Here is a 25,945-nt window from a genome sequence, read left to right as displayed (position 1 = left end):
TTCTACAACTATATCGCAAAAATCAAAGGTTTGGGCACTATTCAATAAGCGAATGAAAACGAGAAAATAAAACACAGTGATACGGTACGGTACAGTACGGTTCATACGAGGTATCTCGAGTAATTTGTGGAATTTATTTTCGAACTTCCTAGCCGCGTAAAAAAGACACACTATAATATAATACCACTAAACATTGCATACAAAAATGCTAATTCTACTCTACTATTATTATACACTATAGAGCCGGTTGGGGCTCTGAGTGATTTCACTTCAAAGTGTTCGAATGATTGAGCGTGCTTTTATTTTCAACGCGTCAATAGATATAGTGAAACTTCGGCAAGTGGGATTGTGTCAAGTAAACTGGATGGAATAAGTTGAATTCTGATTGGAAGAGTGTAAGTGTACATTGGGATTGTGAAATATAAAGAAGAGGGGAAAATTAGAGTGTCTCGAATAGAAGTGATACTTTTTTTTACAAACCGCCGGAGTTGTTTGGTGTGCACATCATTGAATGCCCAGGCTAACAGAGGTTTTGACAAGAGCTCCAGGATAGCACACAAGGAAAATCGGTTAGATCTTCTCATGTTCAATTATATGTCATTTCATTATATTTCTAATACTGTATATATTTTGGGATGGGTTGGGACCTGGGTTGGGACTATCAGGGCACCCGATTGAAACGTTTGGACAGGGAGCTTGGGACTGCCTCCTCCCTGTTATTAACATTTCGTGTATTAAGGGCAAGCTCTTCGACCCCATCTATTGGGAGTTTTTTGTTAGTCAAGGGCTTGATTGTACAGTTGTTCGTAAAAACATTCTTCTGGAAGGAGATTCTCTTTCCCTGCCGCGGGTATCGTTCAAGTGTCTCTGCTTGCGGGTCCGTACAACTGTTTTTGGCCCTTCATACAGGAGACTGATTGCTCACAAGCAAAAATAAAATATTGATCAAATCGCTTTTCAAATTATTCCAGTGCTATAGGCAGATGCCTTGCTACAATAGATGATAGTAACTCATCATCATCATCATCATCAATGGATTACCTGCTTTGCTCTTGGATCAGCAAAAGTTTTTCGTTTCATTTTGTATGGGGAAAGGTATCTAATTACAAATTTCTCGTAAATGAAAGCATTAATCGAAAAAACAATTGGTAGGTTTGATAGTCATTATCATCACGCACAACCGGTACGAAATATTTTTTTCGAAAATAGTTCCCAATTTTGAGAAATAATTCGTTGGATGCATTTCGCCATACAAATATTTGTCGCGTTACCTTTTAGCGATTTTTCGCCCATAGACACTAGCGCATATGCGTTACTTTGTGGCGAGTAGCGGATAGGGGCATGCATGTAACCTACACACCAAAAAAATCTTAGTTTTTCACGTAACGTAATTTTAGCCTCAATCATGCAAAGCCATTTCTCATGTATCATTCAATGATAAAACTTATAAACACATCTATTATATACAACGTTGTTACCAAAAACCTTAAAATTGAACACGAAACGTCTTCTCTAGAAGAATTTTGCATGCAAAACAGCTCGGTTTACATGATTTTCACGCTGAAAATTCAATCATACATAATGCACATGACATGACAAGCCGTCGATCCATCCATGTGTATTATTTTTGACAAAATATTTAGCGTAGAATCATGTAAACCGCACATCCTTGTTTGCAATTTCACTTTCAAGATGCAAGAAAGCATGCAATATTGGCGAATGTTGGATGTAAGATCCTGAAATGTTTCAGTTTGACTCAAGATTGCAAGCATTTTCGAATGCAATGAGACAGTTTACATTAATTATCGTAGAATGTTCAGTAGCAACTCCTTTTACATGATTATCATCAAAAATTACGAGTCATGTAAATTTGAGAATTTTTTGCTGTGTATTAAAACACAATTAGTGATAAAAAATCTGAGGGAAGTTGCTTATACATGTGCGCTTTTGTTCATGTAAAGAACATAAAATTTTATGTTATAATTCAGTTATGGATAATGTTAAAATGAGTTATATCTGTGTTTGATTTGGAACATAATAAGTTACATTTTTATTTAAATGACTAGTGGTCCCGGCAAACTTCGTCTTGCCATCAAGTAGCCTGTTGTAAAATGCTATGAAATCTTCCATACGAAATGACAGATTAGTTTTCTCCCGTTTTTCTGACTATCCCAAAAACTTTCCTAAACTTTTTCCCCGCACGAACACGTCGCATCCCCTGTCGAATACAACAGTGAAAGAATTATGCAAATCCGTTCATTCGTTCTCAAGCCATTTCGTGACATACAAACACCATTCTATTTTTATTTATATAGATAGATAGATAGATAACATATTTTGTTTCGTGTAGAGGAAATTGTGTTAAATTTTTGTTATTTTATCTACTAATCAGTCAAATTTATAACAAACTTTGTTAGAAAAAAAACGCGCTAACTGATTAACAAAATCTGTTACAACTCTGTTGTAATAAAACAAGAATAAAAGTGATGAACAGCCTATTACGATGATAACTTGTTAAAATTAAATATCTATCCTTGTTCAACAGAAATTGTCATCATGGTAATTTATTTATTCAAGAGTAACCCGTCCATAAAACCATAAACAAATATATATATTTAATAACCATCATCCATAAAAATTCCCCTACAAAACAATCCTAACCAAACTTTCGTCATCCGGCGACACCTCCAGCACGCCAATGTCCCTCAGTTTCCGCACCACGTCCACCAAGCGATCCCCCTGTACCCTGTAATAGGGTTCCCCGTGCAGCTGGGCCATCATCAGCTCCTGCAGAAACGCGGCCACCTCGTCGGACATCCCTTCGAATGCTTGCTCCACGATGAGCTGAAGTTTGTCGTTGCACAGTTCCAACAGCTGACGCAACTCTTCGGTGTCCATCCGGGGATCGTCCAACAGTTGGGTCAACTTTCCGAGGGCTTCCTCTGCCAGGGCCAGGTCCTCTTCCCGTACCAGGTCAACGTCTGATCCCTCGGTGCCAGCAGCGGCAGCAGAATTACCATCGCCAGCATCAGCCATTTGTTCTTGTTGGATGTCGTGCTTTGCGCCTCTGGTTCCTCCTTGGGAAGTTGTCTTCAAGATGTTTTCCGCCGAGATGTCAAAGGTGTTCGCCATCTACGGTTGCTGCGATCCTACAAGCTTTAGCACTTTTTTTCTTACTCCCCATTCGTTGCTTGGTTGCTGGGATGGCATTCTGGAAGTCGACGAGATAAGCGACATGCGACGACGACGACGAAGACGATCCGAGGGCCATAAATTCTCCTCACATCCAAGGAAGCTCTGGCTGGCACCCAGTCAAGATAGGGAGGCAAACTCCTAAAACAATGCTCAAGATTAATGCGGTTTCTGTCTCCAGAATTGGGTGGGGAGCGGGACGTGGAAATTGGCATCTATTTCTGAACATGGTAAGAGGAATCCAACTCCAGGCACACCACCACCGGGGCACTTTTCTGTTGTTCCGTAGCGTAGCTAGGGGGTGCCATGAAAGTGGTCTACATCGGACCTCAGAGCCCCAATTAAGGGTAAAAATTCTAGTAACGTCACTGCTACCGTGGGTTCTCTTCGTCATAGTCGATGTTCCTGCTGTTGTCGTCGTTGGCAGAATAGAAGTGACGACCTTTCCCGACTCTCCCGAGGTCAACTACTGGAAATCTAATCTCTTCGGAGCTAATGGTACATGATGATGCCTAGGTAGGTCTAGGTACTCGTTACAAAGTTTTACAAAAGGCTCGCTCCAGGTGGACAGTGTGGTGGGGGTAATTTATGGTCCCGTTGCTCCGTGTTCTGGTTCAGCGATCCGTATTCTCCACGTGACACCAAGGGTCCGACTGGCCAAGCGAGTTCGGGATGTGTAATTATCGCTCGGACGGGATCTGATCGGAAATGGCGAGGGGTGCCAAAGGTCACCACCAGTCGGAATTTTGATGAGGATCATTTTGCTCCGTTGATTGAATTAAGCGTGAGCAATCTTCTGCGCCGTGACCTTTGCTAGCAGATCTTTTGTTTTTCTCTCTCGTTTTCCCTCCTTTTCGCGAAGTGTTCATCAGTTTTAATCGCTTTTATTTCTGCAGTTGGAGCGCGCATTTCCTCTTGGAGGCTGAGAGAGTGCCATCAGGAGTGAGAGCATTGTAATTATTTTCCATCGTTCACGTTTCTTCCTCGGTAGATACTTGAAGCTGCAGCTACGCTAGAACAACTTATCGAGGCATGGTGCTTACACAGCAAAAACTAAATTTTAGTTTCACGTTATTTTAGCTGCACACCAGACCCGTCGCAAATTTATACAAATACATCTTTCAAAGTGTACAAAACCAGCCAACGACTGTTGAAAATCGGGGTCCAGCAATCGATAGAACCGAATTGAGCAGTTGACAAAAAGACATAAAATTTGATGAAGGTTTGAACCCTGATATAGCGAGCGATAGTCGCGTCCTATACCTCTCGGTCATATCAGCCGTTACTGATTTATTTTTTGCTGTGTACCTTCGATGCACTTTAGGCAGTGTGAATGGCTTGGAAAGCTTGGCTGGGTCCATTCGCGTTTTGATTGATCTCATCTTTTTTTCCCAGTGATCCGAACCCGCGTGGGCATCCATCATGGAACCACCACCACCAGAAGAAGAATGCCATTCCCGAAACGAAGAAGAGAGAGATGGATGAAGGTCTGAAGAACACAATACCGTTTTTGTTGGCGATATCCAATCTTACTGGTCGGTGTCGTGTAATGGATCCGTAGAATGCGATTATCTGTTGCACAACATGTTTTCTTTCTTCGGGGATTCATGTGGCGGCGCAATGCTAGAGAATCACACACTCTAGCATCACATACTGAGTATATTGAAACGAATTTGAGTCAAATTTTGCGAATAGAACTAGAAATGAAATGGGATGTAACTTTGCTTGATGTTTGTAACATCTTTCTTGAAAAATCTTCTTGGATTACACTGAAAATAAAAAAAAAAAACTTCTTCCAGATACTGCTCTTTGTTTTTTAGATACTCCGTTATAAATATCACCTAAAACTTTCGATAGAATCCTCACGACCAGAATTACGGTACGGCAGTTTAAGCATAGTTATTTAACGCTCAACGCTCCGTCATCGTAATCATCGTCATCATCGAAACTTCAAAAGCAGTTTTTCTGTCCAAATCTAAAAATTATTCGATGAAAATGTGTTCACTGTGTTTCGGTTGGACAATAGCATACAGTGAACACATTTTCATGTAAATATTCATGATTTTGAACGAAAAAATGCTTTTGAAAATTCCGAAATCAATGACGGATCCTGACCATTAAGGATTTTTATAAACATTTTGTTGAAAATTTGTTTTCGAAATATTTATTCTCTAAATAGAAATCTCGCTGAACTTTACTGAAGGACATATTATAACAATGAGAGTTTCTCTCCTCTCACGCTGCTTATTCTTAGATTGAAAAGAAAAATAAATGCGACCAACTATTTTCATATATACTCTAATATTTCATCTGTATGTGTTCTTCGCATCTTTTGAGCGTTTAACAGTACTTCCCATAGCAGTAAGATACCTACCAGTCCTTCCCGTGCATCCCAAGAACTTAAAGTACGCTAATTGCGCACCAAACTGCCGCGCCGCTAATTAACAAATCATTTCTCTTCGCATCTGCCCGGCACCGTGACAACTGACATGACAAGAACAAACCACATTATAGCTCGCGATGCTTGGAAATCTACCGCACTCGGGAGCCTCCCGGGGCAAGTTCATCGTTCATTCATATGGCGTTGCGAACTACAGAGGGTACATACAGTATTGGGCAATGCATTTGCAACTTTTTTCTATTGTTCAGCAGAATTGGATATTTAGATGAATTTAATTGAATTTTAATTTAAAAAAAAAATGCTCAAAGATAGGGTGCAGAGCAACTTGGGCACTTCCAAGATTCAGTTTGGCATGGGGGGTTTTTTCTCAGCTTTGCTGAAACTTTGTAATAAGAAGCGCTAAATATGAGCTATGTAGCTTTCAAAAAACCCACTGCCGAAGTGAATCAAAAGTGCCAAGAATAGGATCCGGCTCCCTATACGTTGAAATTCAAGTTATGTCTGACGGGCTGTGAAAAATCATTCAAATCGGTCCATAGACAACTTAAATCCTATTTAAGTTGATCATCTGTGTGGATAATTGAGAAAGTGGCAAATGTATTGTCCATTACTGTCCATATGTGGGAATCAGTCTTCCTTTAGCAATAGCCAGCGGCGTCACGTTATCAAAGTGCGTCTTTGTCTCGATGCCTAGATAACCATCGACTCGCAGCAGGACTTTCCCACATGATCATGACATTAATCGATCGATCGAGGTGCCTTCCCAGCTTGGCATTAGTATGACCTGTGCATCTGGGTCTCTGCTCGCTGAATGTTGACAGAAAGGATTTGCTTAAAAATGCGCAATACCTTGGGGCGCTGTTGGGGTACAGAGATCACGCAATCTAGTTCACACTCTTTGGGAATGATGACGAGCAGTGATGCCAGATCTACATAAATTTCCGTAGATCTCCGGAATTGAAGAGTATCTATGGATACCGTAGATAAAATATACGGAAATTAACGTATTTTTTCCTACCTCTACGGATTGTCTCTGAAAAGTTTAAGATCCCGTTTATTCTAGGCCTTATTCAATGCCACATAATACGTTTTTCTGTTGGTTACGTCAGTTTTTTTTTTTCCACTTTGTTATCAATAATTGCTCAAATATTCTCAATCGGGTTCAAGTCAGGGCTCTGAGGCGGCCATTCGAAGGGTTCCATGCTGCAGGTTAGGCAGAAATCAAGCGTTTTCTTGGCTGTGTGCTTGGGGTAAGACAATAGCAGCAAGGTGTAGTTGTCCTCCAAACCCATTTTCAGCAATGATTCCTCCAGATTTTTTCACAGAATATCATTAAAGACTCATGATTTTATTAGTTTGGTCCATGTTACCCACTCCAAACCACAAAAACAGCCCAGGCCAAAATATTACCACAACCTTATTCAATTTTCGGCTGGAAATGTCTGTTCTGCAGTCCCTCGTCACTTCTGCGACATAATTTCTGTTGCACAAATTATATTTGGATTCATTTGACCAAAAAAACCGTTTTCAGAACTCCAAAGGCTTAGTTATGTGATTTTAGGCGAATTGGAGCCTTTTTCAGTTAGTTCGGCTGATGATCGGTCGTTACCTGACGAAATGGTGAAAAAGTGAATCTTTGGATATTGAGGAACGGATTTTTTTTGATCTCTTGAGTGGTTTTGTGATCCTCTCAGTGATCTGTTTCACGCTCACTTCCACCTCCTACTCAATCAGTAATTCGTCAGTAGCGTCTGGTGCTTTAGAAAAATCTTCTAAACTGCACCACGGCTCACTTCATAGCTCTCGGCAACTGCGTGCTGGGTACGATTTATATTGCATTCACGTACGATCAGATTTTGAACCTGTATCGAATTTTTGTGCCGTCCATTTTTATGGCAGTTCTTGTGAACTCGGCACGTTTACTTTCTCCAATTACTTTTTCGACAACTTTGAGACGAAAGCAAAGAACGAATCGTCAGTGGTTAACGAACGAATTCCACACGGAAAAATATTTTACCTCTGAATGATCTTTTATTTTGTCAAACGGGAACTGGGAGTAAAATGAACACCCTAAGCAATTTTCATGTTTTCTTGCTTATGAAGCTGTCAGATTAGTTTTCAATTGCTCAGAATTGAAGAAATATTGTGACAGAAATAGAATTTTATCAACATTATCATAATTTTGAAAATTTCTTTCCACAGAGTCAATGTCCCAAACATGTGGGTAAAATGAACATGTAACGGGGGTAATATGAATATATCCGGGGGTAATATGAATATATCCGGGGGTAATATGAACATATTTTGGGTGTAAAATGAACACCATTCAAATTGAACGGGTTACAGCATGATTATCGGCATGTGGTACATGATCAATGCATATCTCACAGACATTCTGGAATTGATGGAACGTTTAGCCGCGACCATTTGGATGGCTGTCCGTGCATGTCTGTCTTTGTATTTCCTCCGGAAAACTCTCGGCACCTGAAATAAAATCCGGTAGTGTTCGGGTGTTCATATTACCCCCATCTCAGGTGGTTCATTTTACCCGCAAAAACCAACATATTCTAATCATTTGTTCTAAAAATTTAGAAGATAAAAATACTTTCAATTTCCCTCTGCTTATCATAAATACTTTAAAGATATGATCTGCTATGCAGTTCAATAGATTGTTGATGATTTTAGTCTTAAAAACCTCAAATTCCACGAGTGAAAAATTACATCATATGAGAAAACGGAGAGGCGTACTTAGTTTTTGTTTACTTTTCCAGCTTTTGACAGTTCAAGATCGCGCTAGAGTTGTCGAAATAACTTTTTTGTCTAGGAATTGAGGATAGTGCTATGTGTTGCATAGATTTATAGCATAGTTATCGTAAAACACAAACCTGTTCATTTTACTCACAGTTCCCCTACATAAAACCGAAAATATATAAATATTCCATCAGTAGTGAATTGAAAATGTTGGCAACCTGGCTGCTAGCGGGCACCTTCAATGAACCTTGCACCACTTATACAGTGATAGATATGACCAGACACAGTTGACGAACTGACAGTTCTGATGACTGGTATGATCCATTTTACGAAATGACAACACTGTTGATATTGCTGTTACTTTCACACGTTACGACACCGCCTCCTGTTGAAATTTCATTCATAAAATAAGCGATCTGCTGTTCGAAAAGTTCTGGTAAAATGGACTCTGAATGTGGAACAGTAAGACGAAAAACAGTATGAACAATAAAATATATTACAACTTAAAATTAATGATTTTCCACTTAAAATAGATACCTACTTGCTGTAAAGCTGTATCGCTCGTTATATTCTCAACCTTTTATCTTAACCTCAAGCTTTAATATTGTAAATTCACGGTAAGTAAAAATTGAATTTCTTCTAAATTAAAATCTAACATTTATCATAAAATTATATGAATTCGACCAACGACAACGTATGGGACTAAACGTAAGTCTTAAACTTTTAACTATACACATATGTGCAAGCAATGATTTGCCGGGTAGAAGTGAATAACAAAGTAATGGTGAAATAAGAACAAATTTTGCAATCATTTCTAGTTCAACCATTATTATGTAATCAATATATGACATTAAATATCTCATCAATAGCAAAACATACAATCATTGTAAAATTTGTCATCGGTAGACATGTAATAAATAATCAATAACAAAATATGCTATCATGGTAAAATTTGTTATTTGTGCAAAAATACTGAAAACATCAAATATCTAAAGAGTTATAAACATCACCATCATAGTAAAATATGTCATATGAATTGAATGATTTTTTAGGATAGATTGTGAGAGATATACTTAGGCTTTTCTTTCATATACCCCAAAGAAAACACACTCGCACCAAAGGTATCATGTACAAAACGCTTATAAGGCCATGAAACGTGGACGATGCTCGAGGTGGACTTGCAAGCACTTGGAGTCTTCGAACGTCGGGTGCTTAGGAAGATCTTTGGCGGTGTGCAGAAAAACGGTGTGTGGCGGCGGAGAATAAACCACGAGCTCGCCCAACTCTACGGCGAACCCAGTATCCAGAAGGCGGCCAAAGCTGGAAGGATACGATGGGCAGGGCATGTTGCAAGAATGCCGGATAGCAACCCTGCAAAGATGGTGTTCGCTTCGGATCCGGTCGGTACAAGAAGGCGTGGAGCGCAGCGAGCTAGGTGGGCGGATCAAGTGCGTATCGATTTGGCGAGCGTGGAGCAGAACCGAAGATGGAGAGATGCGGCCACAAACCAAGTATTGTGGCGTGAAATTGTTGATTCAGTGTTATCTGTTTAGATGTTAACTAAATAAATGAAAATGAAAAAAAATGAAACCCGAAAGAAAACACATATAAAGCTACTAGAAAATTTGTTTATTTAAACACAGGGTAACTTATATAGCAATGCATGAGAGGATTCCCTGGTTTAATCAGGGGGGGAATCATACAAGAATTTCTGAAAGATATCCCTAAAATAAATGCCTTGCATCAATCACTCTATCACTTACAAAAATTTAAGGAAGATCATCATCATCATCGTAATATTTCTCCTGAATAAAATAATCCTGCAATCTATCAAAACTCTCATATTCAAATCAAAATTTTCTTTCAGTACATCACTATTTCAGGAAATGTTTGAAATTCATCAACCTACTCTCGAAATTTCCCGCAAACTTCTAAACTATCTATCTATCTAATGCTTTCCATTGATATTAATATTTTTTACAAAAAAATTATCACCTCGAGATTGCCAATTACCAAGTTGGGTTCAAGCTCTTTTGAAATCCAAAATTTCAGTCACATCTTGACGTTCCAAAAACTGCTAATCAATCCATTATAATCCCAAGCCAGTTCTAGGGATCCTTTATTTGATAGATTAGCGGAACTATAACGAAATTGTATGGCAACAAACTGGCAGTGCTGACTATGTTTAGCGTCGAAAATAATATTATAACACGGACATGACTTTCTCATTGTTAAACAAATATTTTATTTCGTTACAGGCATTTGAACTCCATTTCAAATTAATTCAATTAACATCATAACATCTTAATAACAAAAATGTTAAATTTGCCTTAATTCAGCTTAAACTTTCAACAAAAGTTCAAAACGAACATAACGCATGCTCGTTTGACTCACGTTTTGACAGCTTTCACTGCACAATTGTCTCGCTTTTTGACAGCAATGTCAGTATCCACGAATACTATATAGAATCGTTAATCAATTTCAGTTCACAAGTAACCTGGATTCCGACGGTAGATTACTGAATTAACCTGTTTTGATTTAAGGTCGACCAAAAAATGTATCATCATTGTATATCATCTTAATGAATGAGCAAACATGAAAAAAGCGCGTAGTTGATCAACATATATTTTTGCATTCCAACAAAGTTGACAACAACCGGTTGAAAATCATTTCCTGCACACCCAAAAGCAATGCCACGATAGCACCTTTTAATTTGATCAAACATAAAGTATTGAAACAAGCATCTTTTTACTCTTTTCCAATCAAAATTAAAATTTAATGCACATAAAACTATGGCCCTTTTTCGAAGGTACACAACAAAAGAAAACTAGTGATTTTTCCCAAGCCTGCCTTGATTGTCGTTGGTGAGCGGGAGTTATCTTGCAATTTGGAAAAGTGTTGTTCAATATTTCGTGTGTAGTATCTGTGCCTCCCTCCCAGGAAGAGATCATTGAGTTAGGGAGATATCGAGTTACAGAACACAAAACCAGTGCAACTGCGATCCAAGGGACTATCGAGGTAGCCATGCAAACCAATTACATACAATTCTGTTTTTGCACGGATTGTTTTTACACAGCCGTGCAAAAAAAAAAAGTTTCCATACAAGTTTTTCCGCCAACACCTTATTTTTGCATGAAACATCGAGAAAAAAAGCACGGTTTTTGAAATTTTGAACTGAAAACTTTTTTTGCACGGTACGCACCCCCGGGCAACAATAGAATCAGGTGTATTATGTACTATGGATCTCTAACTCGATATCGAGTAAGGGAGAGTTTGAATCCATGATAAATTTGACAGCTGAAATTTTGGGTCTATCATTTCTTATAATAATTCTTCAATCTTCAAATCTACGGAATCAACTCTGTAAAAATCTAGCCTCACTACTGTAGTGTCCATTTTGCGGAAGAGGTTAACTACTGTTCCAACTAAGTCCCCATCCCGCGGTCAACGATTAAGAAGGTGTTAAATTATCACCATACGCAAAATGACATTCCCCGCTGGCCTTAACTACGCGGCTCGCTTCAAATTGATGCCTAGTAGCATCAAATATGTTTTAACGACCTCACTAGCCATAAAGACCCGCCCCCTCCCCCTTCCCACACTCCTCGAATGGCGGCTATTCGCGTAACCATAAATCCCAGCTAATCGTCGATAAATTACTGCGTTTATAATAAATATGCATATGCATCTCGGCCACTGCATTTCCATAGCAACGCAGCTCCCAACAATCGCCCATTACCACAGCCTACTGGGCTCGCTTTGGAGGGAGCCATTTGGAGTTGTTTTATCGAAATAAAATGCTGAAAAGTGCCACCGACTGGCGGTACCTCCCTCTAATGGCTTCATTAGGCCAAATGCCATGCGATCTCTCTGAGCTGCGGTGTATACGTCTATTACCCGCCCAGATCCGAAGCAATCATAACTTACGCTATTTTACGGTACATGAGTCGAGAGACATGATCAGATTGCAGAAACTAATCCGCCCATGTTTATTCTAATTTCTTTATTAGCATTATTTCAAATATTACATTCATTTCTTATATCTTAGTGTTCTGTGTTAGGGACCGCTTCGATCCTAATTTGGTTAAACTAAATTAAGCTTTTATTAACATTTAGTTAACAACACATTATATTACATTTGCCGTAGCAGCTCAGAAGTTTTACAGGTGACATGATTTCACCTGTTTATAAGAGAAAAAAAAAACAAACATTTATAACTAAACCTAACTGACCCTAAATATATAACGAATTTATTGTAGCAATAAAAGATTGCAACAATTTTTGTCAAAAATAAATAAGAATTTTATTCGGCATTTGTTCCAATGATAACATTGGATATTCTATGTAACTTATTTATACTATACCAGGAAGGAAGCTTCAGAATCATTTTCAAAAGTTTATTTTGAATCCTCTTCAGAGCTTCCTTCCTGTTATTACAACAGCTACCGTGAGGGGTCGAAATCCGTACACCTAAGAAATGAATCTGAATCCGTCCACTTCATACAAAGCGCCTACTATTTGTATGAAGTGTACGGATTTTGAGCCTAAATGGATTACGGTTCCCCACTGTAGTCCATATTGGTACAGCATGCAACAAAGGTGGCCTGAAAATTTGTTTGAAGATCAAAAGCTTGTTCTTAAGACAAAGTTTCGATTTTCTGTTCATAAGTAGATACAGACATTTTACATATTTGTTACATTTGGCTTAAATCCCCTAATTTGATTTTTGAAAGTTAAATCTGTATCTAGCTTAACCCTAGATACTTAACTACATCTGACCTATTTATTGATTCCCTCTCATCGTGACAACATGTCTACTTGAAGGTTTATAGGTAAAAAGCTTTTGGTTTATGTTAGAATATTATAAGTTGAGTTTTGAAAGCACCTGAAGAAATTTTCCATTTTCCACTATTTTCTTCTCCATTTTCAGAATGTTTCTCACTTTCGTCATGTGGCAGTGTTGGCTGCTGGTTGGCCTAATACAGCGGACCGTGGTCGGTTTGGATCCCAAATTTGACCCTTCGACGCGGATGCGATTGGTGCTGGTGCCGGCCGATGCCGCCGTTGGATCCGTCATCTACCGGTTACGGGCCACGGACGAGGAATTTGAGTACCCGCTGCAGTTCGAGCTGGTCGGTGAGTATCGGAAGAATAGGTTTTATATGATGATCGCTTTTATCTGATGTTGATTTTAGCACTGAAGATATGGATGAATATAAAAATGGTGTGGACAAAAAGTGGGATCATAAAGCTGTCCAAACATGTGTTCTTCTTTGTCAGAAATTTCTGAGGCCAAGCACATATTTGGACGGCTTTCCCCAGTCTGATATTGGCACCGTATACTGATAGCTTAAGTATCTAGTTCTCACTATTTTTTTACAAAAGATCTATAATAAACACAATTTTACTAGGCATTCAGGGATTTCTTTAGAATTTTCAACAAGCATTCTTCAAGGAATTTCACCAGGGATTCCTCCAAGAATCTAACCAAAGTTTATTCCAAATTTTCTACCAAGGAACCTTTCAAAAATTCCACTAGAGATTACTTCAGGATTCCACTAGAATTTCCCTCAGGGAAAACCTCCTAAAATTTCTTTCAATTATTCCTCAAGTATTCTTCCACCCAAGAGTTCTTGCAATGATTCCTCTGAAAAAATATCCTGGTCTTCAGGAGTTACGCTAGATCTGATACCAGAGATTGCCCTAAAATTCCCTTCTAATACTTTAGGAATATCTTAAAGCATTCCTCAAGTATTTCTCTCAAAAAGAAAAAAAAAGAAAGATTCTTCTTAGAAGTTTTCCCAGAAGCCTCCAGATTTTTCGCCAGTAATTCCTCCTGAAATTCTTCCTTTCCTTTTAAATTTCCTCCATGAATTTCCTTATAAATTACTTTGCATAACACCGGGGGATTTTTCGGCTTTCAGTCTAGTGATAGCGATTAAAACGTAATGTTTTTTCTACGCCATTACGTTTTAATCGCTATCACTAGACTGAAAGCCGAAAAATCCCCCGGTGTTAACTATAATCAGTCGAAAGCATCAACATATTACTTTGCATATTCTTTCCTTTCTCTAAGAATATTTAAAGGATCCAGTCACCCGAGCAGAAGAAAACCCAACAAACATTTTTGCCTTATAGGATTTGAACAAATCACTCTCAAGCAAACATCAACTGAATAAACTGCTATTCAGCTACTATTGTTACTTGGGAATGCCAAAATAATATCAAACATTGATCTTAAAATTACATACCAGCATACTGTATTACCTTATAATGACACCAGAAAATAACACACACACACACGTTTTACCGAATTCTTAACAAAACATTGAAAAACCTTTTGAACAGATCACTATGCTATTGGTATTGAACAACACATCAAATCATAGAAATTATATCAGACCAGTACCCGAGTAACACACATGTTATAATTCAGGCTTATCAACTGCTATATGACTAGATCTTGTCATATAATAGTTATTTTGCTTCAAATAAAACATGTATGCTACTTGGGTAGATGGTTCTGTTATGATACTTACTCGATGCTTGGTGGGCTACAATTCGCTACGATGAATCAACGCCGAATGGATGAGTCTTCTCCACTAGGCTCAGTCCTGGACCAATCGATTCCAGTCACCCTAAACGTTAAGTGCCTTAATCTTCAACTGCAAAAAGCCATCGTGTACGCGGCCTACTACGAAATCGGCGTCCTCATCCGGGCTTATCTTTGCTTGTTGTTCTTCCGGCATACGGGCAACGTGACCAGCCCAGCACCACCTGCCGTGTTTCATACGCTTAGGCAATATCCACCTTTTCACACACTTGGTACAACTCGTGATTGTGAATGCTTTTTCTAATTTACCGCCGAGTATTGTTCAAAACCCCGAAAGCTCTCCGGCCAATTTCCTTCAATGTCCTCGATTCATGGCCATATTGGACAACCGGAAGGATCAGTGTCTAGTATTACGTGAATTTTGTCTTTACTTCGTACGATCTTTCAAGTCTTTTTGCAAGTACGATCCCTCTTGAAAGGCACGAACGCCTCCTCCACTGCCCGGCGTCCAATGCCGATGATGTCGATATCTTCCACAAAGCCAAGGAGCATATGAGAACATGTGATAATGGGTATCGCTTTTCTGCAAACCGGCTTTCCTGATAGCTCTTTCAAGCGCTATGTTAAACAGCAAGTTAGAAAGAGCTTCACCCTGTTTCATTCCATCCACTTAAGGTTTCAAACGATGAGGAAATCTCGTCCACCATCCACCCAGATTTCGATCCTTCAAGCGTTGCACGAATCAATCTAATCAGCTTCGCAAGAAAGCCATGTTCAGACATAATTTACCCCAACTCGTTTCTTCACTGAACCATACGCTGTTTTGAAATCTACAAACAGATGATGAGTCTGAAAGTTGTACTCCCGAAATTTATCTAGGATTTGACGCAGGGTAAACATTTGATCCGTCCTTGATCGTCACGATATATTCGCCAACAAAAGACTTCTCATACAGTCTCAATCTGTTGAACAGAATTCCAGACATGATTTTGTACGCTGAATTAAGAAGTGTTATCCTTCGGTAAATGGCGCACTCCAGTCGATGCCCTTTCTTGTACAAAAGGGAAATGAGACCGTCCTACAGAATAGAAGGCATTTGTTATTTCTCCCATATCTTCGAAAGGAGGTTAGTGCAGCTGCTCACTTCCGTGTTTGAGATGTTCGGCCGGGAGCTCATCCTTCCCAGTAACATTTTAGTTCTTCAGCCCATTAATAACCTTCATTACATCATCTAGCGTTGGAGGTTGAATTGAATTGAATTAAATTACATCCTATTAAAGGGATTTTCTGTCGTGGGTAGGTTTATCCCCACAGCGTTGGAGGTTCCAAAGCCTGTCCATCGTCGCTACTAGATCTACTTCCGTTATCTCCGTTGAAGAATGACTCAAAGTATTCTTCTCAGCTGGCGGCCACCATTGTTCTATCCGTCAGTAAGTTTCCTTCACGGTCGTTATAAATGACGGGAGACGGCGCTGTTTTTCTCCGCTTTGACAGATGCGTAGAACCGTTGCATGTCGTTCTGTTCCATAGCTTCTTGCGCCTGAGCAACTACTGCCTCTTCCTACTCCTTTTCCTTTGTGCGCTGGATCCGTTTTTCAGCTGCCTTTGCTTCCTTATACCGCTTCATCCGGCGTCTAGCCACGTTCTTCTCGTTCGTCATTCTCTGGCACTCCTCGTCGAACCAATCGTTCCTTGGTCTTCGTTGAGCAGTACCTATCACTTCTCGTGCTATTGTGCTCACCGTTCGTAGACTGACTCCAAATGATCGCTGAGGTTGATGTTCTCGTTGATTTCACTAATCCAGTCGTTGATCTTCTGACGGTAGTCCGCTATTACACCATCTGCTGGCATGCGTTAGACATTAAAACGCAACGATTGCCGATTGCTAGAACTCGAAGTGGTTGATAGTCACGCTCTAAATTTGCTTATAACTTGATCGGAGTCGATATAAGGTCCCCTGAAAGTTCTAATATCGATGACGTCGTAAAAATTTCAGCCGTCCACAAGAATGTAGTTCTGATAGCCTCCTGAAATTCTTCCAGGAATGCCTGTAGGTATTTTTCCAGAGGTGGTAAATTACTCTCTGCGATTTCGGTATCGTTGTATTTCGGTTTTTGGAATGGTTATATTCGCTAGAAGTTTTTCAAAGAAGTAATCGGTACCAGCAAGAATTGCTCAAGAATTTCATTTTTCTAGTTTCGTGTTTCGTGTAGTATTTTGAAGAAAGAAAGAGAAAACCAAGAGAGTGTTTGAATATTTGTTAGCATCACCACACATTGCCCACTGGACAGCATACAGCCACATCGCAAATTGTTCCGCTACTTTCCACCAGACATAAAAAACGAGCAGAATGGGCGAACTCTGGAGGGTAGCGTAAAAGGAGCCATATTGGGGCGAATCCAGACATTTCGGAAGCGCTACGTACAAAGAATAGGAGAATACAGCAGTCGATAATTTGGATTGGTGGTAACAGACCCTCGATAAGAGCCCCAATCATCCTGATTATTGAAACACTCCCTTTGTGTTTCCAAAATGCCCGCAGGATCCTTGGTATTACCCTTGGTATTACTTTACCTAAGTCCGAAGACCTTTAGTGGTCCTACCGTCTCAAAGTACTCTGCAGTACTCTTACGTTACACTCGAGTCTGCAAAGCGGGCGAGAAAGTGCTTTGTGCTACGTCGGTAAACGCCATTAAGTTATCTGCGACGAAGCATCTTCAAGCCACGTCCGAGGAAAAGAAGACTGAAGGAAGCATGTAGTGAGAGGATTCGCAGTTCATCCGAAAAGGAGCGTACCAGCGGCGACGTGGGAAGGAAGAAGGTGAGGTAGCGGAATAGAGGAGGGGCCCCTTCCAACAGAAAAAGAGGAAGTGGAAATCCTACCTTCGACCTACCATGGCTGTTAGAAAGTGGGAAGAAAGCAATGAAGATACCTGTGAGTATAAGATTAACAAGCGGATTAACAAGCGCATATGCCGACCCTGAGGCAATATAGAAGGGAATATCATTGATGCCGGATAGAGGGCTACCCCATTAGTCACAGATGTGTTTCAACACTGAGGGACTTTTGGAGAAATCTATTACAGACTATTGGATTCGACTGTTATTTACACAACGGTAACTTTTGTTTTCGGCTTGCAGTCTTTTTAAAATGCGCTAATTCTATTCAACCTTCGCCGACGTTTCGGTCCTTGGATCGGACCTTCTTCAGGGCCTTTTTTATTTAAAATTGTAAAATACAAGTTTTAATACAAACTCAAACAACAAATCACAGGTAACCTTATCGGTGTTGGTATTCGATACAGTGTTCAACGAAAGCGATTCAACCTTGAGGTGTTGAATCTCTGGTCCATGATATTCGTACGCTTACATACGGGATTAATATGTGCTCGATCGGCTCATTTGTTGGTGTTGTAGGTGGTGATGATGATCGAGAGGATTGTTGTATGGTAGCTGGGTACCAGTGAAGCAATCTGTTGGTCATATGTTTTGGATAGTTGTTTTCTTCAAGTCGTTGGAGTATGAGTTGATCTTGTACTCGTTTGAACCTTGCAGTGCTGAAAGTTCTTACTCTTTGTACAAAACTGGTTGCTAATACAATATTCTGGTCGAACGGATGAAATGAATGAAAATTCAGTAGACTTCCTGATAGAATTGGCTTGGCGTACCAATCTGTTCAGAGTGTTGTCGTCGGTTCCGAAACGTCGGCGAAGATTGAATAAAATCAACGCTGCACAGCCAAAACAAAAGTTATCTTTCATTGTTTTTTCTGAAAATAATTCCACAGTATCATCAAGAGATTTTTTTTTTAGAAGAATAGTTCTAGAGACACTTCCTGCAATCCCTCTATAAATAGCCCTGCATGTTCTTTCTGAACGTCTGTTATGGATCCTTCCAGGCATTCCCCCAGAAAACCTTCTTCACGGATCCCATTAGGAATTCTTTCAGGTTAAGTTAAGTATTTTTGATGCCCATCCAAACACAACGCTTTCTATATATATCCAATGCCTAGCCAGAGAGCGCATTGTTTTTTAGGTATAGGAATAGCACACTACACTAGCCAGCAACTGCGCTGGCTGAGGTATCTATTGTGTGGGCTTCCAATGGATGGGATGGGCATCTAATTCTTCCGAAAGAGGTGCACTTTGCGAAAAAGGACCACGTGATTATTGAGCTGAAATCGAATTCAGGTTAACTTCTGCGTTCATGAGTCCTCTCATGGCGTAGTGGTAACGCGCCCCAACTAGAGATCGGGGAGTCGTGAGTTCGATTCTCACTGAGAAGACGTGTAACTTTTTCGCAAATCTTCACATCAATTTGTCCATCTAATCCAATTGCAAATTATATGTAATGTTTAGCTTTTCGGTAGTTGTTATCACTTGAAAGTTTTTGATAAATCATACTTGAATTTTTATGCGAACATTGATAAAACCCGTATTTTATACAACATTAGTGACCTGGCTAGATTGGTGATTTTCTTGAATGATTTACAATAGATAACTTTTAATTATTGAAAGATTGATAAAATAAATATTTTTCCAGGAATCCCTAGAAATTTTTTTGAAGGAATCTCTGGAAAAATATGTGAAGGATTAATGAGAAATTATTGAAGAAATGTTGAGCGGAACTGGTGAAAACATTGAACGAATTATTCCATAATCGAAACCCTGAAGAATGATTGAGGAATTCTCTGGTTAAACCATTTGAGGAATTCCTGGCGGAAATCATAAAAAAAAATTACGGAAAATCTCGTGAATAATTATGAAGTTGTGTGCAAAGAACAGCAACAAATATTTCTTATTCTCATACAAAACCCAAGTAAACTTTTCCAAATCAAAACTGTTTACTGTCCAGTCGCTAAAATATCTCCTATCTCCCCATTTTCCAGGTGACGCCGCATCATCCACAGTCCAGATCGAAACCCTACCGTGCACCAAGTTCAACTCGATCTGCCAGGCAAACGTTATCCTGACGCGACGTTTGGAAGCGGGTCGCTATTATGACTTCCAGGTCTCGGTAAAGGACACCAAGGGCGGAATGTCCATTCAGAGCTGTTCGATCACTGCCACCAACTTCAGCACCCCCCATGACCTGATTTTCCCACACAAAACCGGAATCATCATGGTGCCAGAGGTAAGACGGGGGCTTCTTGCGGAAGAAGGTACCGTAATCTGGGGGTGGGTTGGTCACAGGGGCGAATGTGACCAGTATTGGTGCTCTCATAATTATGATACACAATAATGCAGGTCAATTTTGGGATGGGAGTGAAATGTTGACGTGTTACTTGCTTTATGGAAGCCAAGGAGTCCTCCGTACTTCCACAAGAAAATAGTGGGAGTTTTTATATGATAAAGAGTTGTTTAAGTTGAGAGATTCGTTTTGGTAAACGATACTGATAGTGTGGTTATTACGCGAACCGAATACGATCCTGATTTCGTTGCTCGCTCCAACAAATTAGCTTGAAAATATCGGGAATCTTAAGGATAAAACAACAGTAAGTTCTAAAATACTAATCAATTCGCCTCCGGTTTACGGTACCTTAAGTCGGTCACTGAGCGATCGCGCACGCGAACGAGGGCGGATTAATATTTTGTTTCCCAAGCGCGGGGTCGTCCACGGAGAACAATGGCTGCCTTCGAGCCCTGGCTACAGGCGCGATTGTTCAAGTTCAACCAGATTTCCGCCCTAATCGGGTGTTTGATCAACGGTAGCCATAAATATTGGCGCAATACGCGTGCCTCCTCGCGGTACAGTCACCCCTTCAGTTAGGGATCAACTGAGGACTAGCTTTGGAAAGATATTTCTGTTAAAAATCATGATAAAGTCATGCAAAACCGAATTACCGCCATGGCACTGAAAAATTAATAGGCCTTTTCATGTGACAGTTCCGTGTATACATTTGTTTACATCTGCCAAAGAGCGGTGCATACACGGAACTGTCATTTCCATAGAAGAACTGCCAAACAGCTTCCGAATCAGCTGATTTGAAACGTCTTGTGAAAAGGTATTTTGTTTTGGGCCCTTGTCATGAGCCAAATGGATCAGAACCCTACAACAGTAAATTATCTGCGAGATAACCCTCTCAGGAGGGATGGGTCATATTGACCCATGTAGCTTCAATTTGGTTGTATAAAGTCAAAGACAAAATATAGCTGCACATAACTGCATATCTATTTGATGCGATGTATTGAGTTTAATCCAACTCCGATCCATATATCTGTTTATAATCCATAACTGTGAGGTGACTGTAGACTCCAGCAATATGCGAAGAAGAATCGAATCGTGTCGATTTATTGTACGGCTGGTATCATGTGGTGCTCCAAGAAATTCATGCATTTTTGATAGAATGGGGCTGTAAATTCTTCGCCAGAACCGGCACCTTCTGCTTTGGATGGTGTTGCAGTGTTCGTTCGGTTTGGACTCAAGGACCAGGTGTCTCGATCGAAGAAGACGCACGCGCGCGCGTTTCACCACGATCGCACACGGCATAATTAGATTAAATAAAACATAAATTTATTTATCTGGAACGAACCGAACAACAATCGACGATTTATCCATTCTGGGCGCTGCTGGATTATGGTTTTTTATTGCACCGAAACGAATCTCCGTTCGTTGGCTGGCTCTGGCTCTGGCTGGGGTGTTAAATCGTATTGGCCGATTGGATTGTACATTGTGGATCTATCGTTCTTCAGTTTGTTCGGCTTGTGGCTACAATCTTGTTTGGCTGGGAAACTTTATTTATGGCTGTTTGGTTCTTGGGTTATTACTAGTTGTGAGAAACGATTACCAGTGGCATGGTATCGAATCATAGTTTAAGAAATCCCTGAGTTTGGACGTAAAAGTTAAACAGGTTCATCGCAGCTCTGTTTCTTCCTGCAAACATATAATCTCTCTTAGTTATCTTCCTGATTCAAATTTTATACTTAAACAAATCAACAAGTATTTTCTCTAAGAAAAATCTTTAAGAATTTCTGCTAGGATTTTTCTTGCAAGAATTTCTCTAACGATACTCTAAACATTTTTACAGCAATTCTCTCAAAGATTCGGTCAGCAACATTTCTTGGGATGTTTGTTGAAATATCCCATACGATATTAAACAGGGACTTGACACAGATTTTGGCTAGGTATTTTTTCTGATTTTTTTTCTAGGTTTACTTATAGGGATTCTTTAAAGGATGCCTCTTTTCCTTCTTAATGATTTCTCCATGGAAACCTCCAGCAAATATTCCAGAAGTGCTCTATAAATTTCTCCAGTGCCGGGTACCCCCATTGGTTTCACCACATTTAATCTGAACACTTTTTAATTCGTACCGCGCTAATTTGCACATCGTTCAGATTAAAAACTATGCGGAATACGTTTTTGTCTCCAGCATCAAAATACCTCTATTTACTTAATTAAGGGTTGCTGAATTCATTGCCGTTTACAGAAATACCATAGCACGTCTAGTTTTTGAGATATTGGTTGTTGAAAATGCAAAAAATGACTATTTCAGCCAACTTGCATGCAAGTTTGCCAGCTTGTAAGGCAATTTATTTGCTTAATTTGCCACAGAATTCAAACTTTATGTGTATATATGAAAGTTATCAAGATATTCTATCCTAGCATGAAAAATTTGCTTTTTCCTAAATGTTAATTACAAACAGTGTGTTTTTGCTCTTTTGATTTTTTTTTTCGATAAAAGCTTTATTAAAACATAATTGAAAATGTTCATTAAGTAAGCAATTGGAGTTGCATGCATTTGAACCATCTTCGTTGAAGAAGCAAACAAATCGTGATAAATTTGTTTGACAAACTCCTACAGAGATTACCGCAAAAGTTGTTTATTAGTTTCTTACAACAGCATTTCATGGATCTCTTCAGAAAGTAACCTGGATATCACCATTTTTTTTAAAGAATCACTCGCCAATTACATACCTCAGAAGAACATTCAAGACTGCTCTACTTGTCCAGGAGTTTTTTTCTAGGAACATCTACAGGAAATGCCTCAAAAATTGTTTGGGATTATTTCAAAGATTCCTTCCTGTATTTATACTAGGATTCTTATGAAAATCACTTAACAAATACCGTCAATAATCCAAAAGCTCTCCAGAGTCCCGAAAATGTTGACACTTTATAAATTCCTAGAAGATGTTTGAAGCAATCTCCAAAAAAATTCTTAACTTCGGAAGATATTCGCATGAGAATTTGTTGAAAAATTAATCATCCACGAAACATTTTCAGCAGTTATTCGTTTAGCATTTCTGCAACTTTTAAATGAATTTCAACAATTCCTTAGAAAATAACTTGGGAAGAGAAACCCTTTACGAAGTCCGTAATATAATTCATGATAAAAACCAAAAACAACCTGAAGTTATCTATGAGAAATATATTTAAGCATTTCCAATGATACTCTAGTAGACGCATACCGTAAGAAACTTCGAATGATACCATACCTTTTTGCAGGCCTGGTTGAATTCTCTGGTCAATAAGAACAAACCGATTCAGCACTTCTTCCAACCGAAGTTATTCCAAATCATTACCTGGAACAAATATCGATCGTTTTTGCATAAAATTTGTTTAATAACTTTTAAAATCGTTCACCCCCACCCTACCCAAATTTTTGCTAATCTTAGCATTTGGAGTAACAAAATAATTACATTATTTGCTGTACTATCGTTGCTTATTCATTTTCTGAAAAATAAAAAAGCGTCAAATAGAAGAAATTTGATAAAATTCTTTGGAATCCAAACCCAAAATATCACCAAAGTCGGTATGACTGAACACTGATTAATTGATATTAATTTACTTTTTCAAATATCGTGTTCAATACCACGTAGACGTAATCGCAGCGACCCATTTTCCTTCATCGGTTTTCTAATGAGATTGTTACGCAAAATTCACTTGATTTTCATTAGATTCTGCAATGCAGTTCGAGAAAAGCGACGATGATAATTTCCCAGTTAAACAATAAAAATAATTATAATGAAACGATCACTGCAGTTACGCCGTAATGTTACTAAACGCGGGAGATGGTGTTATACTTCAACTATCCTTAGAACTGTTAACATTTAAATAGTAAGAGATGGAAAAGGTCTTGCTCCTTGCAAGACTACTCTCAGAAACTGTTGTCCCATATTTCATTTATTGTCCAATTCACATTAATTCTTCCGCTAGATGTCGCAATAAATACCGCCGATGGGCTATATTTCTCGGACAGCGTTCTCCTGGCAGGCAGGTCCCAAACAGGCAAACTTGGCAAAATTGGACATCACGTTTACGAACTCACCACCCCAGAGACCCGATTCTTCCTAGCTTGACATAACCTCTCTCTCGCTAGGAAAAGCCCTAAATGGCGAAATGGACCCATGTGGCACAATTTACAATCGACCAGAGCGCGACACTGCAGGATGGACGATCAATGGCGCAGGAGGGAAAAAGTCACCATCCATTTTTGTCCAAGCACAAAACGCGATCCACAGCTGCTGCAGAAAATGGGTTAGCAGCGCGCGGAGAGTGTTCGCGTGTCTCATGAATTTTCGCAAGAACATCTTCCGCGTTCTTCTAGCTCTTGGTTCGCCGAACGAACGAAAGAGGACCTACAACTATTTATCATCCATAGGCCACAACGATGGCGATCGCGATGGTGTGAAGGGCATGTCCCACGGTGTGTCTAGGACCGATATTAACGAAAAAAATGATTATCAATTCTGGAGCCACCACTCGAGAGATAAGATTTCCTATCATCCCAGGATCCTAACCGTGAATTTGAAAATGACTAAGCATTTCTCACGCACTTAAACGAAGTTACACAAAATTGAGTACGATTCGCACGAAAACTCTCCTGGACTATGAGTGTAATCTAAACACATTCCTAAAACATAAATTCTTAAAAACTGCTGAGTATCGCTGTTTGTCATGAAATGAGAGAGAAACAAGCAGAAATTGGCAAGAGGTTGAATTCTGAGAAAATTGAGAGTACTCCTTATCGCTCTCTGTAACATTTATGATCCGCTGCACATCATGAGAGTCTGTTTCTATTCTATTGCTACAGCTCTGATTATATCGGAGGGGGTAACCGTGATAAAACCCATCTAAACAAGCTCCAAACCTGAGGCACTATTGCTATAGGAGGTTTGGGGATTATTTAGCATGCCACTAAAGTAAAACACTAAACATGGAACGCGTAAAGAATCTCTAGTATCCAGTTAGAAAACTTAAAGACCTAGTAAGCGATCACCATGGTCCCGGAAAGAACATTTGGATTTTTTCCTTGGACCCGCATCCTTTAGGTGGCATCCACAAATTACGTAACGCTCTAGCGGGAGGGGGGAGTAGGCTAAAGCGTTACGGCTCATACAAAAATTTAAAATTTTAATACAAAAAGCGTTACGGAGGGGGGGAGTTGGTCAAAAATTTTCAATTTTAGCGTCACGTAATAAATAGACACAGACTTTTTTAAATGTTGATATGGTATGTAGTATACTTCAGCCTGAGTATTACTGGTACAGAACATTGGATCGTTTCTCCAAAAAATCAAACGTCATATAGAGTATCTATTACATTCATTAAACACTTTACTAACTGAGAAAAGAGATTGTGCTCGCATTTGTTCTCCTGCATTTGGCGCTATTGAAAGCATATAGAAGAAGTTGTTAAGTCATTTATTTCTCTAGCTATTGTCTAGGTTATGGAATATTTATTGACACTTCTGAATTTTACTTGAATATGAATTTACTCGAAATACGTCACTCATTTTATTTATGATGTTTGCTTCTGCTATTGCGGTATGCTTTTATATGCGCAAGGCATGTAATTCCTCCATAAAGATAACAGCTGAAGAGGCGAGACAAAATTTAGGATTGAAACTCTGTGAGATTCATAGACTTTTTATTGCTAAAGTGTCAGTGATTTATTCAACGAGCTGTCCCAAATCTGAAGAAACAAAATAATTTTATTAAGTGTATCACCTATCGGCAGACTTAAGTGGGCTGGTCAAACACCGTGAATGCCTGAGAAAAGATGTTGGAACCCTTATTGAGACGCCAATTGAAATTAATGACTTCATGAA

The 25,945-nt window shown here is 39.4% G+C and overlaps 1 protein-coding gene across 3 annotated transcripts in view; it reads left to right on the top strand.

Annotated features, from left to right (window-relative positions):
• The window catches only part of LOC5570412 (cadherin-86C), a 649,107-nt gene that overhangs the window by 564,423 nt on the left and 58,739 nt on the right, over positions 1-25,945 (top strand). For all 3 annotated transcript variants that reach the window (XR_002500161.1, XM_021843135.1, XM_021843137.1), the window contains exons 3-4: positions 13,275-13,480; positions 19,786-20,030. Coding sequence is in view for 2 of the 3 variants with exons in the window: in XM_021843135.1 (XP_021698827.1) it covers positions 13,275-13,480; positions 19,786-20,030 (451 nt within the window). In the remaining variant the exon portion in view is untranslated. The remainder of the gene's footprint in view (positions 1-13,274; positions 13,481-19,785; positions 20,031-25,945) is intronic.

Source organism: Aedes aegypti, chromosome 1 (assembly GCF_002204515.2).
Source record: "Aedes aegypti strain LVP_AGWG chromosome 1, AaegL5.0 Primary Assembly, whole genome shotgun sequence".
Taxonomy (NCBI): Eukaryota; Metazoa; Arthropoda; class Insecta; order Diptera; family Culicidae; genus Aedes; species Aedes aegypti.
The sequence above is the reverse complement of the archived record's forward strand: the minus strand, read 5'-3'. Positions and strand labels throughout refer to the sequence as shown.